Source organism: Episyrphus balteatus, chromosome 2 (genome assembly GCF_945859705.1).
Source record: "Episyrphus balteatus chromosome 2, idEpiBalt1.1, whole genome shotgun sequence".
Taxonomy (NCBI): Eukaryota; Metazoa; Arthropoda; class Insecta; order Diptera; family Syrphidae; genus Episyrphus; species Episyrphus balteatus.
Window position 1 is genome coordinate 81222376 of NC_079135.1, and position 16949 is coordinate 81239324.

Genomic DNA, 16949 nt, shown 5'->3' on the forward strand with positions numbered 1-16949 from the left:
AGAGTTAAAATATTCAAAAACGAATTAATGAAAACTTACTTTGTTGTATTTTTTTTTTTATAAGTGTCATCTCATAACTTTGGACTTAGTGAACCAATTTTGATAATTCTTTTTGTACTGGTGCCTGCAGTGTGGTCCAATTTCGTTCAGTTTTGGCCATAGAAACTATTAGAAAAACCATAAACCCAGTTTTAATCCATGGAAGTTGGTTTTGTTTTTTCTATAAAAATGATTATTTTGTAGTTTTTATTAAGAGTCAGACCTAAAGACAACAAATGCTAAGAGCTTTAAGAAGAACATTTGCCAAAACAATCCATTTAAAGTTTTATCCTTTGATCTTAAAGCCTAATACACAGATCGCGCTAAACTTGTGATTGTGACAGATACAAAAATTGTACTTAGATAGAATGAGCGGGACGAAATGAGACATTGGAGTTGAAGGATTGTCTTAAAAAGTTTAAGTCTTCAATAGGAAAAAAAAAAACATAAATGCTACTGTTTTGTGGGCAAAAAGTAAAAACATAACTTTTGTTCGAAATTTGGAATTAAAACTTATTTAATTTCTTATCAGAAATACTCCAAAAAACTTTGTGTCTGATGATTCGTTCTTTAGATATTGATAGAAGCCCAATAATATTTAAAGTCACGCCATTTCTATAATTCCCAAAAATCAACCACTTCATTGTGATATTAAAATCTCAGTAGAATCGCTTTCAATTTATCAAATACCTTGTTCTTCCTGCCGATTTAATATGAGATTGAGAGATAAAATTCAGATTAATTCATTTAAATCAAGCAATTTAGAACAAATGACCAAAAAAAAACACTAGCGTAGCGATAGCTAATAGCTCAAAAAATGAAAAACAAAAACAAACAATTTTTTTTTGATTTTTTTATTGATTCTTGATACTGTTTTTTAGAGAAAAATAATCGTGTAGAGATAAAACAAAAAGATTCATTCCTCAAGTTAGTCGAATAGGTACGTGATCATTTACAATTTATGTATATCCCATTATCCTAACATAAATATTAAAAAAAAATAAAATATTTCTAGGTAAATGTTTGAATAAGTCCAAAATACTTGTAATATAAAGTAAAAATTCTTTTAATTTGTACTTCTTTGTAATTTTAATCAATTTTTGAAAACTTTCTTGCCAAAGTCTTCCTTAAGATGCATGTTTATTTGAAAGTAAAGATACCAGCCTCAAAAGATTTGAATTTTTTTCCTACATACCTACATCATTCAAATACCATAAAGCTTGAAGACTGCTTTCAACATTTTTGCTCTTAGCGTTAACTATTGCAACCTACATAATACATAACAAATTTTAAGTGAAAGGCGCCTAAAGATTAAGTAAGTCAAAAGGTAAATTATTGCTTCATCTAACATAGATTACACCAAACAACATTTGCATGCAATTGCAATTCAAATGAGTTTTGTCATGGGAGAAAATTTTATTTGCAATATACGGGTACTCTCAATCAATCTCAAAAGCCGCCGAAAATTCCAAGGGTTACTAAATCATTTTCAATTTTTTTCTCATAACAAAACACACATGCCTTGCCCAGCTGAATTTAATGCATCCCTGATGCCTCATCAACTTCAGCAGCGTCGCTTCGTCACCCCCTGCAAAGATGAACTACACATCGCGCTGTCATAAAATTTCCAATTTTACAATCATCCCGTACTCAATCGGATGTATTTTATTATTATTTTTGCTTTACAACCCCCACACTAGTCCAGAAATCCAGAAAGAGTCGCATCAAACAGAAAAACAGATTTTCTGTCAAGTACCTACCAGATAGAGTTTAAAAATATGATTGCACTGATGTAGTACGAAATAAAAATATATATTGCCCTCTAAAACTATCAAGACCAAAAAAAAGGATCATCCCTATGTTTCATGATGCGTAAATCGATCCTAGATACTCTCATAATACTTATACCTGCTTGAACAGCACCAAAACGCATTTCTTTTCTATTTGGTTCAGGAGCGTTTCGATTATAATTACAACGAGCCTAGCGGCTCGATTTCTGCTGGTGCCTGCATAAAGTGCACCACACTTGCAAAGGGTCCATCCGACAATAATTCTGCTACATACTTTGGTTACACTCGTTTCAGGGATTTGGTGTTGCCATTTTTCTAGAAATTCAATAGATCTAGGATTTTTGGAAAAGAAATTTCATGAGTAACTTTAATAGTCCGGTCAATTTAGACATCCGAGGTTACATTAATTCCCAGCAAGCTGAAAATTGGTAGGATTGTTGGAAACACCATCATAAATTAAATCTAAAAAGTCCTCATCGATCTGAGGTGTGGAAAAAAATTTACGGGGGGTCAAAGGTCACAAAAAAATTTTGAAATCTATTTTTTGATGCAAAATGTAAAAAAAAAAGTATTTTATGAAAAATTTTAAACACCTGTGGTATAAAATAAATCCATAGAAAGCTAGGTGGCCAACTTTCTTAAAAACATTCTCGTTTAAGGGGAATATTTTTAAGAAAGTTGGCCACCTAGCTTTCTATGGATTTATTTTATACCACAGGTGTTTAAAATTTTTCATAAAATACTTTTTTTACATTTTGCATCAAAAATAGATTTCAAAATTTTTTTTACGAAAACACTCTTAATATGATCAGCCCAATGTCCATCTAAAAACTTAACCGTGAAACTATTCATCTCAATGCCTTTCAAGCGCATATGGACATTTTTGAACGCCTAAGGAATCTCCAGAACATGGTTCCTCTTGTTAAAAGATTACAATAAGCATATTATTTAGGTTATCATTTATTTTCAACTCTGTGTTAATGTGTGTAACACATATTCTCTTCAAATTTTAAAAGCTGCTGAGACCTGATAGTTTTGTGCAATTGCATGTGGTATTTAATTTCATGACATGTATGTTTTTTACTCATACTAAAGTTACAGTGCTGCCGAAAGTACTCCGATATGAGTTTTTAACTACTTTCTAGGCACTCGTGATTCTCCCTTCCTTACTATAGACTAGGGTGTGTCACTTTTGTTTGGCCGAAAAAAAGTACTCTAATTTTGCATTGTAATAGTGGTCAAAAGTTATATTAGCGTCTTGTATTAGGGTTGAAGTTGTTAAGAAAAAAAAACGATTTTATATGAAAAAATGATTTGTTTTCCTACGCTTATTATTTCTTTCTATATTTTGAGCAAGCCAAAGATATTAATAAAAATGAAAATTGTAAACGCAGAATTTAATTTTAATAAGCAATGCAACTTTTAAAAACTATTTCATAGTTTAGCATTTTTTGGTAAGACCTTTTAAATGATAAAGTAAAAGTTGTAAGAAATCTTTTTGAACTTGACCTTAAATTTTTTGGAAAATTCAAATTTAAATTTGAGAAAATTGAAGTTTGTACCTTTGCGTGCATTCATAAAAATATCTACTACAAAAATCATCTTTTCAGTAGGTAAACACCTCATTACCTCATCCTTATCAAAATCATTAGTAGTTGTCATCTAGCAAAACTAGCAAACATTAGCGTCAAACGTCAAAAATGTTGATGTTAGTACCTAATAATCAGAATTCAAATAGCAAATTAGGTAGATCCTATAAAGATAATTCAGAGCTAACACAAGTAATTTGTCGAGTTAACTCGGGGTTAACATCAATCTCGAGCTAAAACACAAGACTTTAAACTATTTTACCCAAACTTTGTAAATCAGACTTAGTTATTTTGATAACTTTTTAAGGACAATACTTCATAAAAGTTAAATTTATAGTACGGACAAATTCTACTTCATTACTTCCCATCAAAATATCCTTGTTTCAACATAATATCTTATTATCCTTAATACGGCAACGCTAACCACCATCCTCGTTTTCGTCATCATCAACTCGATCGTCCACCTTCAACAGAACAACAAAAGCAAAACACCACCAAACTAACATACATACACATCCACACTACACACATAACTTGCTAAACTCACACCACATCAAAAAAAAATATATACCTACTTACTTAACTTGCTTGTTGCTTATTGCTATACACACGTCATTATACGTTTTGTAATTACATGACAATAAGGAAAAATAAAAATCAGTAAAATACCCAACCACGACGAAAACAACCTCAAAAGCAAATTCAAAAATGATATTAAGAAAAAAAAAAAACAACAACAAATTAAAAAAAAAAAAAAAAAAAACCAGAAAGACGAAGCCGAAGCACAAAGAAAAACAGCCAAACAACACCGAACAAGTTTCGAATGCGACCGAACGATCATTTAGTTAGAAAACGAGCGGCGCTGGAAATGCACGCGAGGTTACTTACCACCACAGTGCAGATAGAAAGAAAGAAGTCAATGTGATTATAACAAAAATAAATTTAAACCATTTTTTTCTTTTTAAAATTTTATAACTTACCATTTATTTTTGATAACGAGTTGGGAATTCAAAACTAAAATTTTTCAAAAAAAAAAAAAAAAAAAATATTAAATTATTTTAACATTTTTTTGGTGCAAATTTTGAAAATAAAATAATAAAAATCACGATATTATTTTAATTTTTTAAAAAATTAAAATAATTAAAATAAAGGAGTCCCCTTTAATTACAGAAAAAAAAGTGTTAACAAAAATAGTTTTTTTTTTTACTGCCAAATAAAACCAAGTGATATACAAATACATACAAAATAATCCTTAGACTTCATACTAAATTAAACAACTTAAATTAAGATCTCAAAACAAAATATTTAATTATTATTTAAATAATTTATTAAAAAAAAAAAAAAACCAAGTGTTTGGAATTAAACAAAAAAAATTTTTTTTTTGTTAACCAAGAATCGGTGGAAAAATACAACACAGACCGATCGGCTAGAAACACAAAAAAAAAAAAAAACAGCATCAAGTCAACCACTAACGCCAACATCTACGTCTTCGTCAAACAAAAAGAAAAAAAAAAAAAAACTGCAGCACAAAGAGCAACAAGCCTCAGCTAGCAGAACCAGCAACAACAGTCCCAGTCAGCCACCACAATCTCTCGAAATTATCCATAGCGAGCCACCACAAAGGATCGTCGTCATCCATCGTCGTCTTTTCTTCATCGTGTCGAGTCGTCGCCGTAGTCAATTCGTTCCGTTCGTAGCTGGAGATCAATCGTTCGAGCTCAAAAGCTGTACGCTCGCTCCACAAATAGTTTTTGATCTTGTTGACCAATCTTGCTCTTGCTGCCACCATTGCTACACAACATACATACTCACTCAAAAAAAATACCCACACGCATATTTGCCTTTTTTAATTTATTTTAATTTATGTCTTGTTACACGATAATTTTTTTTTATTTTAAATAAATGCAATGTTATATGAATAAACGTCGCCTATAATATAGAAAAATAAAAAAAAAAAAAACAACAACGAACTTACACTCTCTGACAAACACACAAAAGCAAGAAAACAAAAAATCTTAAAGAAAGAAAAGTATAAAGTACGTTTAAAGGCGTCAAAATCAGGAAACCAAATTATATACAAAATAGTAAGCAAAAGTGAATATACAAAATAAACTCGAGGCCACAACCCTATCAATAAAAATTAAAAAAAAAAAAAACTACATCCTACAAGTTATATTCAGCAGCGATAGAAAAACGTAATACGGAAATTTGCAACGTTTTTTTGTGTGTTTTTTGTTTTTAAATCAGCAACAACGAGAACAAAAGCGTGTGTCCCACACAAAAACAACACAAAAAGATAAGATCTATAAATCTGCATCCATATTTTCAACACAACAAGATCACTGATTCAGCGCCAGCAACACTAGAACCAGCAGCAGCTAGCTAAAAGCTTTTTTGACCAAAAAAAAAAAAAAACGATCGCGACAGAAAAAATGTCTGCAGCAATTATGCACAACAACGCATCTATTTATCACGATTGTGGTGAATTTCTACTAAAGGTATGTTCTTTATTCAATTCAATTATAATTATAAAAAAATCTTTTATTTTTTTTTTTGCCTTTCCCCTGTTTTTTTTTTTTTTTTATATATTCTTAGTACTCTTTCTGATTGCGTGTGATTCGCATTTTATTATTCTTTATTATAATGTAGTTTTTTTTTTTATACGAAATATGCATACATAATTACATATTTGGCGGGAAAAAATAAACAAAATCAAGATTCACCACACACAGTAGTGAGTATAGTTAGTTGCAACAGGAGAAGAACAAAACAACCATACTATAGCTTTAGAATTATTTATACAGACTATACACACTAGCACGACGACAGCACAGTGCAGTGTTTTTTTTGTTTTTTTTTTTTTTGTCTTTTTTGTTTCATTCTGTGGGGTTATTGGAGTTCTCCACTTTGCCTTCTTTGTGGATAGTGCGGTTGTTTGTACGTATAGATAGTGTATATCGTGTATGAGTTTTTAAAAAAAATCAAAATGGCATGACTGTCGGTCGACGTTAGTGTGTAGGTTTTTTGTGTTTAAAATTATGAAGATGTAAAAAAATTAACAATAGATAAGTTAAATCTGTCACAAGTGTAATTTTGTAATTAACTGACTGACATTCAAGGGCTTTCAAACCAACAAGGTATCGTTTAGTTAGTTACTGTAGTCAGAATTTTTGAAGGCAACATATTGAATGAAAACGTAAAAAAAGGTCAATAGTCTTTAGAACTTTAAACAACCTTAAAATATTGGAGTCAACGTTTTATTCGGTTGATTAATTTTTGAAACAATTAGGAAAATTGCTGAATTGTGAAAATGGCAAATTTTAAATTGGCAAAAAAATCAAGATTTTAATAAATTTTAAAAATATGTATGATCAATGTTGAAAAAATGGTAAGAAAATGTTAAGGTTATAGGGAATTAGGTTATATCTTTTATAGAGTATTTTAAAATTCTCGGACAGTTTTTAAATTTCTTTGAGTAAATGCACTAGTCCAAAAAAAATTTAAGGAAACAATCATTATTTTGTATGAGCTTTAACTCAGTTAAAAACGGTCATATTGTGATAGTGTACGCTTCATTCTTTAAGCTTAAGGCATTCTTTTATCATTAGAAACATCACATCGAGAGGCAATCCAAAACCAGTAGAAAATGTATTCTAGTCAAATAGCTACCTAGTTATCCCAGTTTTCTTTTGTTTGACTCTTACACTTTATTTCTTGGTTTTTAGTAATCAAATCAAAAACCATAGACATTTGCCTTTACCCGTCAATATCTTTCTATTAATTAAAACTTAGTAGATAACTACACTTTGATAAAAAAAATTTTGTTTTACTTTTCTACAGGGTTCCCAGGTTTTCAAAACAAAAATCCCCTTTTTTTAACACCAAAACGTTTTTGTTTCCCCTTTTTCGTAAAAAAAATCCCCTTTTTTTTGTGAAGAAAAAAATGCAAGTATTTAAAAACTTTTTTTAAAAAATATTAATTTTGTACCTATTTAATTTAATCTTAAAAAAAAACTTTATAATTTAGGTACATATAAATCTTATTTTGAGGAAAAATCCTACCGTAAATCCGAGATTTAGCTAAGTAGATTTAAAATAAATCTCGAGATTTGTTCTAAATCTACTTAGCTAAATCTCGGATTTACGGTAGGTGGAAACCACGATATGTGTGGTAACAGTTTATTAGTCTTTTTTGGGGCTGCCGTCGCGCAGCAGGCTCAAATCTGTTTGATATACTCAAAAAAATTAAATGTAATTAATGTAATATGTATTAAGTATTTTGAGGAGTGAATACAAAATTAAAGCACCCTATTCTTTAATAGAGCTGAGGAATTCAAAATCCACTTAGCGTGGAATACGATAGATTATTTCGAAATTGAGGTTTATTTAAATAGAGTCCATTTTTTAAAGATTGTGTTTAATGTTTTTGTAAGCTTAGATTTTTCCCCGTCCCCTATTTTATCCCTTTCGTTTAAAAAAATCGGCAAAAATGGTGATTTTCCCCTCAACCTGGGAACCCTGCTTTTCTACCAAAGTTAAATTACGGTCCATTTTAATGGTGTTTTTCTCTTGGTAAAAAAATATTTTCTTTTTCGATCTTAAATCAATTTTTTAGATTCAGATTTTTTTAGGGACTTACCTTTCTTAGTATAAATCAATAAAGTAATAATTTTAGTCAAAAAAAAAATTAAAAAAAAGAACTTTATTTAAAGAGGTTTTTCAATTTTACAATGCTAATTTAAAATTTTGAAATGATATTACCAAATTTTCAAAATATTTCCCATAATGAATAGTTGGGTTTTGGTTAGTTCAGTATTCATATACTGACTAGTTCGGAATTCGTCAACCCTCTGTCGGCACACGGGTGCGAATTTGGCAGGACAAAAATAAAAAAATTACGATTTTTCAGAATAGTGGTCACAAAAAAGTCTCTTTATAAGGGTGAAAATATTTTTTTTTTCGAAATTGTGAATACAATATTCGAATTCCTCGGAATATTCTATGTACATCAATTTCATACTTGATTCTCTATAAAATATTTTGACCGAAAAAAGTTCTAGCGACATGAAAAAGTATAAACCAAATTCGCATCAATACAATAACAAAAACTTTTCATTTTGAGAAACATCAAAAATTAACAAATTCATCTGGCTAAATTTTATATTCACATAATCTTAATCATATAACAATATGTGCATTATATAACCAACTAAAGACCATAATATATGAAGGTCTTTTGTTCATCCATCTTTTTGACAAAAAATGTATTTAAAGTTTTTGATGAAAAAAGTGCAAAAAATTCGACAATCGGTCGGAAACTCGAAAATTTAGCCGTGTTCTTAAAATGTTGGTCCCAACTACAAAAGCATCTTCTGAGTTCAAATATAGATTTGATGAGTTGATTTTTGTAAAAAGAAAGGTAGGCCTAAAAACTCCTGGTACAAGCAAATGCAAAAACACCAGCATTCAGTTGGCCTCAGAAACGGAACAATACAAAACCGGGAGGCTTGCCGCCGATTTCTGAGGTCAACCCGGCGAACCCCACAGGCGGATCACTAGTGTGAAGCAGTAACGTGGGAAGGTTATGATCCCCTCGACATCGAGATCATAACAGCGCCGAGAAAAAGGAAGAAGAAGAAGAAGAGTTGATTTTTGTACGGTTATAGAAATTGTGCCAGTTTTTGGATCTTGACGGGTTTCCAATAGTACCTCAAAAACTAGACCTCTTAAATTCAACACTCAAATTTTGAAGACTGCGCATTTTTTCTCAGATTTATCTAACTGTTTGTAGGTACTAAAAATCAAGTTTGAAAAAATACGTATCAAAAAGAAATATGTAGGTAGGTACCTAATGTTTCTATTTCCTTTTTTTGCAAAAAAAAAAAATAAAGGTATGATGTGATTTCCCAGAAGACCCTCTAACTAGGGCTAAGTTCATAAATCTCTTTTTAAATCTTTATGACTATTAAACTTTAACCTTTTACTAAGTAAAAAGGTTTTCTTAAGAAAAAAAAAGGTTTTAAAACCTAGTTATAGTTACCCTAATGATCATTTGTCTACCTACCTATCTACCTTACCATCAATTTTATAAAATTTCAACACATTAAGAACCAATTTTAGTAGGTACCTGGTCATAGAATTTAAATAAAAATTGAAAGTTCCTATATAAAGCAACATAATAAGCTCCAAATTTGGATGTAATCAACTTGTTGTTGTTGTTTTCGTTTTTTTGTATTTTCCTTTTCATGCTTACCACTTAGGTATAATATACTATTTCTTAATTGAGCATTACCGCACATTTACGCACTTCTTTCGTATCATAAAGTATTATTATACTTTCGATTTTATTTTGTATGGAGAGTTCTCGGCTTTTCTATTTCAACAACAAAGTGTAAGTGGGCTACAATTTTTTATGATGGTATGAAGTTGTTATACTTGTATTTATAATAGTTGTGTTGTTATCAACTACTTCCTGTTCTCGTTGTGTTGTTTTGTTGCATTGTAATGCAGTATACTCATACTCACTATGTAACAGTAAATTAAAATGTCATGTTAAAGTAAAAATCACGTTGACATTGATTTATTTTGTTGGATAAAATTTTGTTGTTGTTGTTTCTAATTGGTAAACTTTAAAACCATGGGATCATTGGGAATGTGTTTTTTTGAAGTTAAACTTAAAAAAACATCATACAAAAGTAAAATTTATATTTGAACGACCATTTTTATACATTATTGGGCTTTTAAGCAATTTGTCTTTGTCTTTTTCCTTTCTATCATAACTGTTTATTAAAGAAGTACAAGAAAAAACCAACCAATCAAATCAAATCAATTCTGAGGAAAACACACGCATACTGAGGAAAACATACGCCACTTTTTTCCTCAGAATTAAAATGTCAAAAGTTTTTTTTCTGTTTTTTTTTTTTTTTCTTCGACACTGACGTTTGGCTTAAAAGCCCAATTATGGTTTGTTTTTGAATTGTCAACTTCCATCCCTTCAAGCAAGAAAACGGAGTTCAGAAAAGACACTCCGACCTCCGACCGCGAAAGACGAGGTTGCACTCACACACTTGCAACTTTTTGTATATGAACACAAAGTCGAAGGAGAAATCGTGGTGAAAAAACCAATACATATAAAATCGGCTCCGCGGTGATTCTAATTTCCATACTAATTTGAGCCGCCTTAGGACCAGTTCCTGCCTCGAAGTCGGACTCAGCTCCGCCTGAGGCGGAGCGGATTCGGACCGAGGTCGGACCTGTTTGCTTGAAGGGATTTGACACTTAGATAGGTATTTTTGTTTTTTTTTTATTTCCTAGCACTAAATAAATTCTGTTGGTTTACTCTTTCGGTTCCATTTGTATTTCTTGAAATTGAATACCTAAGTACTCTGGAGTCTGGACCATAAAAAATATATTTTCGTCTTAAAACTAAGTTGAAACTAAACTAAGTATTTCTTTGGTCTCCGAATATGTAGACGAAACAAAAAATAAAAAAAACAGTAAGCTATTAATCCAGAGAATTTTAACGAAACTTAAAAAAAAATCCATTTCAAAAATTATGCAAAATTTAAACTTCATTAATAAAATAACAAGATTTGAAAAACCAGAGAGGTATCTTACATATAGGAAAAAAAAAATAATAAAAAACACGCAAAGTTAATTTTGTTTGCATCATAAATTTTTCTCTACATTTCAAAGGAAAATTTACCCAAACTACTAGAATCAACCTTATACGACGAGCTTAATTAATGGTGATAGATTTAACATCCGTGTCGGTTTTATAGTAGAATTTAACTTGTAGATAAAAAGTAAAAAAAAAAATAAAAAACAAACTAATAAAAAAAAACTCGTTTGAATCAGTTTAGTTTGTTATTTTTTTTTTTTTATATTAGCAAGTCAAGCACTGAATTTATTTGAAAAGTTGTTCTCTGTGTTGTTTACTCCCGCAGTGTAATTCATGATTTTAAATTATTGTTTAGGTTGATCAATTTATGACAAAAAAAAATCAATTCTATTACAATGTATTCTTTTTTTTTACTTGAGATTTTCTTTTTAAGATCTTTGTTCTTTAGAATGAAAATTATACATTATTCGTGTTTAGTTTGACTTTTTTTTTTGTGCTGCGGTCTCGAATAATCAAGCTGGTATTTGATTTTGAATTTTAGATTTTAACCTCATGAGTTGATGAATTTTATTAAAAACCAAGGGACAAAATTAAGTCCAATAATCAAAGAATGCAATTTTTTTGAAAGTTAATAACTCAAAGTCCGATTTTAAAAATCGCACTGAACCCAATTCGAACCAGATTGCCACGTTGAACACATCTATTTCATTTCCATCCACGTTTACAAGAAGCTCAATGATTCTATTTGGATTCAATCTTACTTTTAAAAAAATCAAATGAAATTCGATCGTTTTCCTAAAATTTGACTTCGCTGAGTTAAGTGGAGTAAAGTCAAAATAGCCTTATTTTATCCCAATAATAAGTTTTAAGGCTGAACTGAGGGATCGATTTGTAGAAATCCACTAATAAAAGATCGTGTTCAAAATCTTTTTTGGTCTTCTACTCGATCTTTCAAATTTTAAAACTATGACATGACAAAAGCTGTAATAAGCGGTCTAAATGAAATTGTATTTAAAGCCAAGTTATTGCTTAAAACTTTTCTCTTGAAAATTTCAAATAAAGAGTGTGGCATTAGCAATGTCTTAGGTGTTTAAAGAAGGTTCAAGACGACAATTTTGCTTTCCATTGCGACAGCAACTCCATTTGCAATATGACTGACAGCTAAACTTATTGAAAAGAAGCGTGAAAAGCACGTGCATTTATGTCAGGTGTTAAACGTCAATTCAAATTTGACAGTTAAAGTTTTCCATTCAAATTTTTAATATGCAATGTGGCTATAAGCTGTCAAATTTAAATAGCGGCTTATGGAAAAAAAAGTGCATTTTCTTATAAAAAAGACGCTATTGGCATGCCTTAGAACCTAATTACTATACAACTTTCGATTAAATCTTCAATTTTAATTTTAATTGAAAGTAGGTACAACAAAAAAAAAACAAGATTCTTAATTAACAGTCTATTCAACACTAAGCTTTTTTTATAAACAAAATTCCCTGTAAATATTTAAATTAAAAAAAAAAAAGAAAAAAACAACAGCTCATCACACAAGTGCAAAGTAACAAAAGTTATCATCATCATGATCAACATCATCATGCTGCCAGCTAATAAAAAAGCAACAAAGCTAAAATTATTGTATATGAGGCAAACAACCGCTTATTAAAACCGGCATTTCAATGTATCAATATTTAAGATTAATTCAAAATTATTTATGTATACATACTTATATATCTATAATATACAAATAATACAAAAAAAAAAAACAATAAATAATAATTTTTTTTTTACTAGAACCCGGATTAAAAAACTGCCAATTGACGTAATGACCTCTAGAGGTTGCAACAACAAGATACATATATTTTTATTATTATTATGTCTGTCTTTGCATTTTATTATCGCCTCGCCAGAGCGGTTTTTCTATACATTTATACATTATACACTACCACTATACATTCATATTTTTCTGTTTTTTTTTTTTTTTTATTCATCATTCGTTTGGATGAAAGGAAGAGGAAGTTTTGAAATATCCAATTGTGCTGCAGGAAACACTCACCATACAAACTGTGTTGTGTGGTGTGCTGTGTGGCAATGATGGCGGTGGTAATACCAACCAGTGTGCTGCTGCAGCAGCAGCAGTGTTATGTGACGGCACTGGTTTTTTGTATATTTTTTTTTAATTTCACTATGTGTACAGTGAGTCCCACAATGCAACTGGTAGTACCCCTTATAATAACTTACCATTCGTCTACACGCAAGACTGATCGTGGAATGGTGAAAGTAAAACTATAGTCAATTTCATAGACATTATACACAAGGGGGTAGCAAAAAAATTAAAACCGATTTGAAGTTGCATTTGGTATAATTTTTTCCTTGTTTCAACACCATGAGTGTTTGGTCTTGAACACACAACAAAAAATAAAAAAGGAAAAGCCTTCCATTTACACAGAAAGAAAAAGTCTTCGTTTACTATTTGATGTGTTGGTTTGATTTCTTTCAAATGAATGAGTTCTATCACCTTGGAAGTGTCAATTTGATAGTTCTTGTGTGTGAAATAAGTGTGTTTTATACATATTCCTCGCATAATGCAATTGACATACAGGCAATGAAATTTTATCTCTGACATTTTTGCCAGTATTCACCTCATTTATGTCAAAAAATAACACAAAGTTGGCACAGCTCATTAATTGATAAAATTTTTAACACCTTGTTAAACATTTTGTACTTGTTCTCTATTGTCAAGGATTTATTTCCTTAAGGCCGTTCGTGAATTGCGTTAAATAGTTAACACCGTGTAAAATTTTTGACACTATTGAGGTGAATAAAAAATTTTCAGCTGTTAAAAATTTACTGGGCTCTGGGACCTGGTTAAATTTTAGTTAAATTTTGTTTGCAGATGGTTTTTTTTTTTTTTTATTATTAAAAAGGAGTTTAATGGCAGAAAAAAGGCAGACAAAATTTTAAACAATAATCCATACAGCTGAAATTTTTTTTATTAACCTCAGTAGTGTCAAAAATTTTACACGGTGTTAACTTATAAACGCAATACACGAACGGCCTTAAATGCTAGTCTTTGACATTTCTGCTTATGGATTAGATATTCACCTCGTATGTGTCAAAAACTTAACACAATCCAAACGTAATCGACGACGTTGATTCATAACCGCTATGCAACAAGCAATTGAATACACAAAAATCATTAACAAGAGCGTTTTGTAATCTCTTTCTTCTCGGCCCATTTACTCAAGCGAATCATAAAAAAAATATTAAGTAATATTTTTGTAAAAACAAAAATTATTTCAGTGTATCTAACAATTTGCTTTGTGGTTAGATAATTAGTGTTGTATTTTTTGTTTTTCTGTGGGAGTAATAGATGTTTCAAATGACACAAGAAAAAAATAAAAAAGAAAGATATCTTTGTAGCAAATGGGGGTGCCACAAACATTCCATTTTTATTATTACACAACCTTTAATTGATGGTACATAAAATTCAAAAAAAAAAAAAAAATTAAATGAAAAACTTGTTGTGGTAACACACCATGCTTTGCGCAAAAAACTACACATATTCACCTTTTACCAATCTCTTTACTCTTCAATTTTTTTCGTCTCTCTTGAAACTTTCTCGTTTTTTTGGTATTGGATCATAACACGATCATCAACATGTAGGTTGTTGTATAGGTATTATGATGATGATGACGAAGATTTGCAATGTCGCAGTTTGTTGGTGTTGTATAATTAAAATCCTTCCTGGGCTGGATATATGTATTTTTTTTTTTTTTTTTTTTAATTTCTTAATAGTTTTGGCATACTGGTCATAAAGATAAGACCATATTTATGAGTTTTCAATTAAAATTACTTTATAATTTATGCCTGATGCTACTAGCTCCCAAACTGGTTTCAAATCCGCCAAAGTAAATAAATTTGAGCATTTAAGAACCTTAAAAGCAACCTGTCCTCAGATCCACTTTAAAACTTTGTTATTTTACCTTTTTCTTTGATCTTTAATTCTGAGAAGGTAGTTTTTTTTTTGTTGTAATTTTTAAGGGAAAAGGGAGTATCAAAATTTGAAAAAGTTCAACCAGTTCCACCTTTGATTCTAGAAATATTCATTTACTGTACTCATCGGCTCTTAGAAATATATCCATTTGAAGAGAAACTTTCTTAAGCAGCATGCGAAGTTTCAAACAAATTTTGAATGAATTTTCAGTTGTGCCCTACACTATTTGTGTATGAATGTTTTTACTTACTCCTTTGATGAGATTACCCCAGAGTCCCCTATAAAATCACACACAACAGAGACCAATTTGATGTATAATAGTCGTATAAGTTAGACAAACATTTTTATATATTTAAATTAATACTAATTTATATTTCATGAATTTCTTCTTCTTCCAACAAATAGATTCAATTTAATTTAAATTTTAAAAAAATTTAAGGTCTAGGCCAGGTCGATTTTATTAATTGTTTGGTAACCGTATAATCAAAGTGCTAATCAAACATGACCATGTTGAATTTTATTATTATTTTTTTTTTTTTGAATGATTTTGTGTTTTTATTTATTTTTTTTTTTTTTTTTGTCGTTAAAAAATAAATAAGAGAGAAGTATCAATGACCATGCCGCCACTGTTGGCTGGTGCTGGATGCTACCATAACATCTCTCTAGAAACGCAAGTCAGTAAGTCACACACTGCTTTTCGGTTCGAATTACCATGGCCAACACATGGTAAATAATATCAATCAGTTTTTCGAAGGTTTTTTTTTTCAAGTCTTGTTTTTTTTTGCATAGCTTATATAGAATGCATCAGTGAAACGCACTGCCGTTTCTGGCAACCATATGGTTAACACGTGTGTTATATTGTATATAAATCGTTTGCCATAATGGGTGCGTATAATTTTTTGTTTATTTAATAGCCGTCCACTCTTGAAAATCACAAAAACTGGTGTTTAGAGTTGATTTAGGTCTTTTGTTCTTTTTTTCAAAAAAAAAAAAAAACTTCCTTTCTTTTTCTTTTCAACAAAAACAACTTTTTGAGTTTTTTTCTTTGAAATTTTATCTTTATCCACAATGAATTATAAAATAAATAAAAATGTGTGTTGCCAACTGATAAGCGACTATGATTAAACTACTAAATTACTCTGTTGTCGTCTCATTCGTAACAAAAATAAGAAATATAAAAATAAAAGATTATTAAAAATATATATATTTGTATGTATAAACGAGAGTTAAAGAGGTGATAAGACAGCGTGTGTTATCTTGCAAACAAAGAACATTAACTTAGCGCAGATAAAATTTTATATATTAATCAAAAAATTTCTTTGTAGGTAGGCACTTATAGTTGTGGTGTTTTTTTCATTTTATTTTCATTTGTTAACTTTATGATTGTTATTAAAACACAAAAGTCTTTGTGATGATGAATATGTGACTGAGTTGAAATCACTCTGCTCATGATAAATAAACAGAGACTAGGTTAGGTTTGTGTTCGTGTTGTTAAAAAATTATAAAGAGGTACCTTAATGTATTATTACCTTTTTCCGGATACGCGAAAAAATTAAAAATATTTTAAGTATTTCCCTCTTTGGAAATTAATATTTTAAGAAGACAACTTGTTTCCGGTTCTCTTTGTTAAGTTACAATCTTTCTTAACTATTCGATAACGTAACGTAAGTACCTTCAATATTTTGTTGTTAATTTATGTTTTTCTAGGTTGTTTAAGCAAATTTTAACAAAAATCAATTACAATGGGACTGAGAGGGTATCTAACGCTTTAGCCAGTGCACATTTTTACATAGAAAATATCATTCTAGTTTTTCGAAATCAGCCACTAAAGTGTCACTTACTCCACTGTAAAACTGATCCGTCCAAAAAACAGAGGCTTGGATTACGTTAACCAAATCTTACGTGCGTTTTAAGATGACAAA

The 16949-nt window shown here is 30.0% G+C and overlaps 1 protein-coding gene across 1 annotated transcript in view; it reads left to right on the plus strand.

The window, feature by feature from the left end:
• Positions 1 to 4533: 4533 nt before the first annotated feature.
• LOC129909110 (protein TIS11) overlaps positions 4534 to 16949 on the plus strand; it is a 36051-nt gene continuing 23635 nt past the window's right edge. Inside the window, exon 1 of the mRNA XM_055986071.1 lies at positions 4534 to 5916. Coding sequence (XP_055842046.1) covers positions 5851 to 5916 — 66 coding nt within the window. The 5' untranslated portion in view covers positions 4534 to 5850. The remainder of the gene's footprint in view (positions 5917 to 16949) is intronic.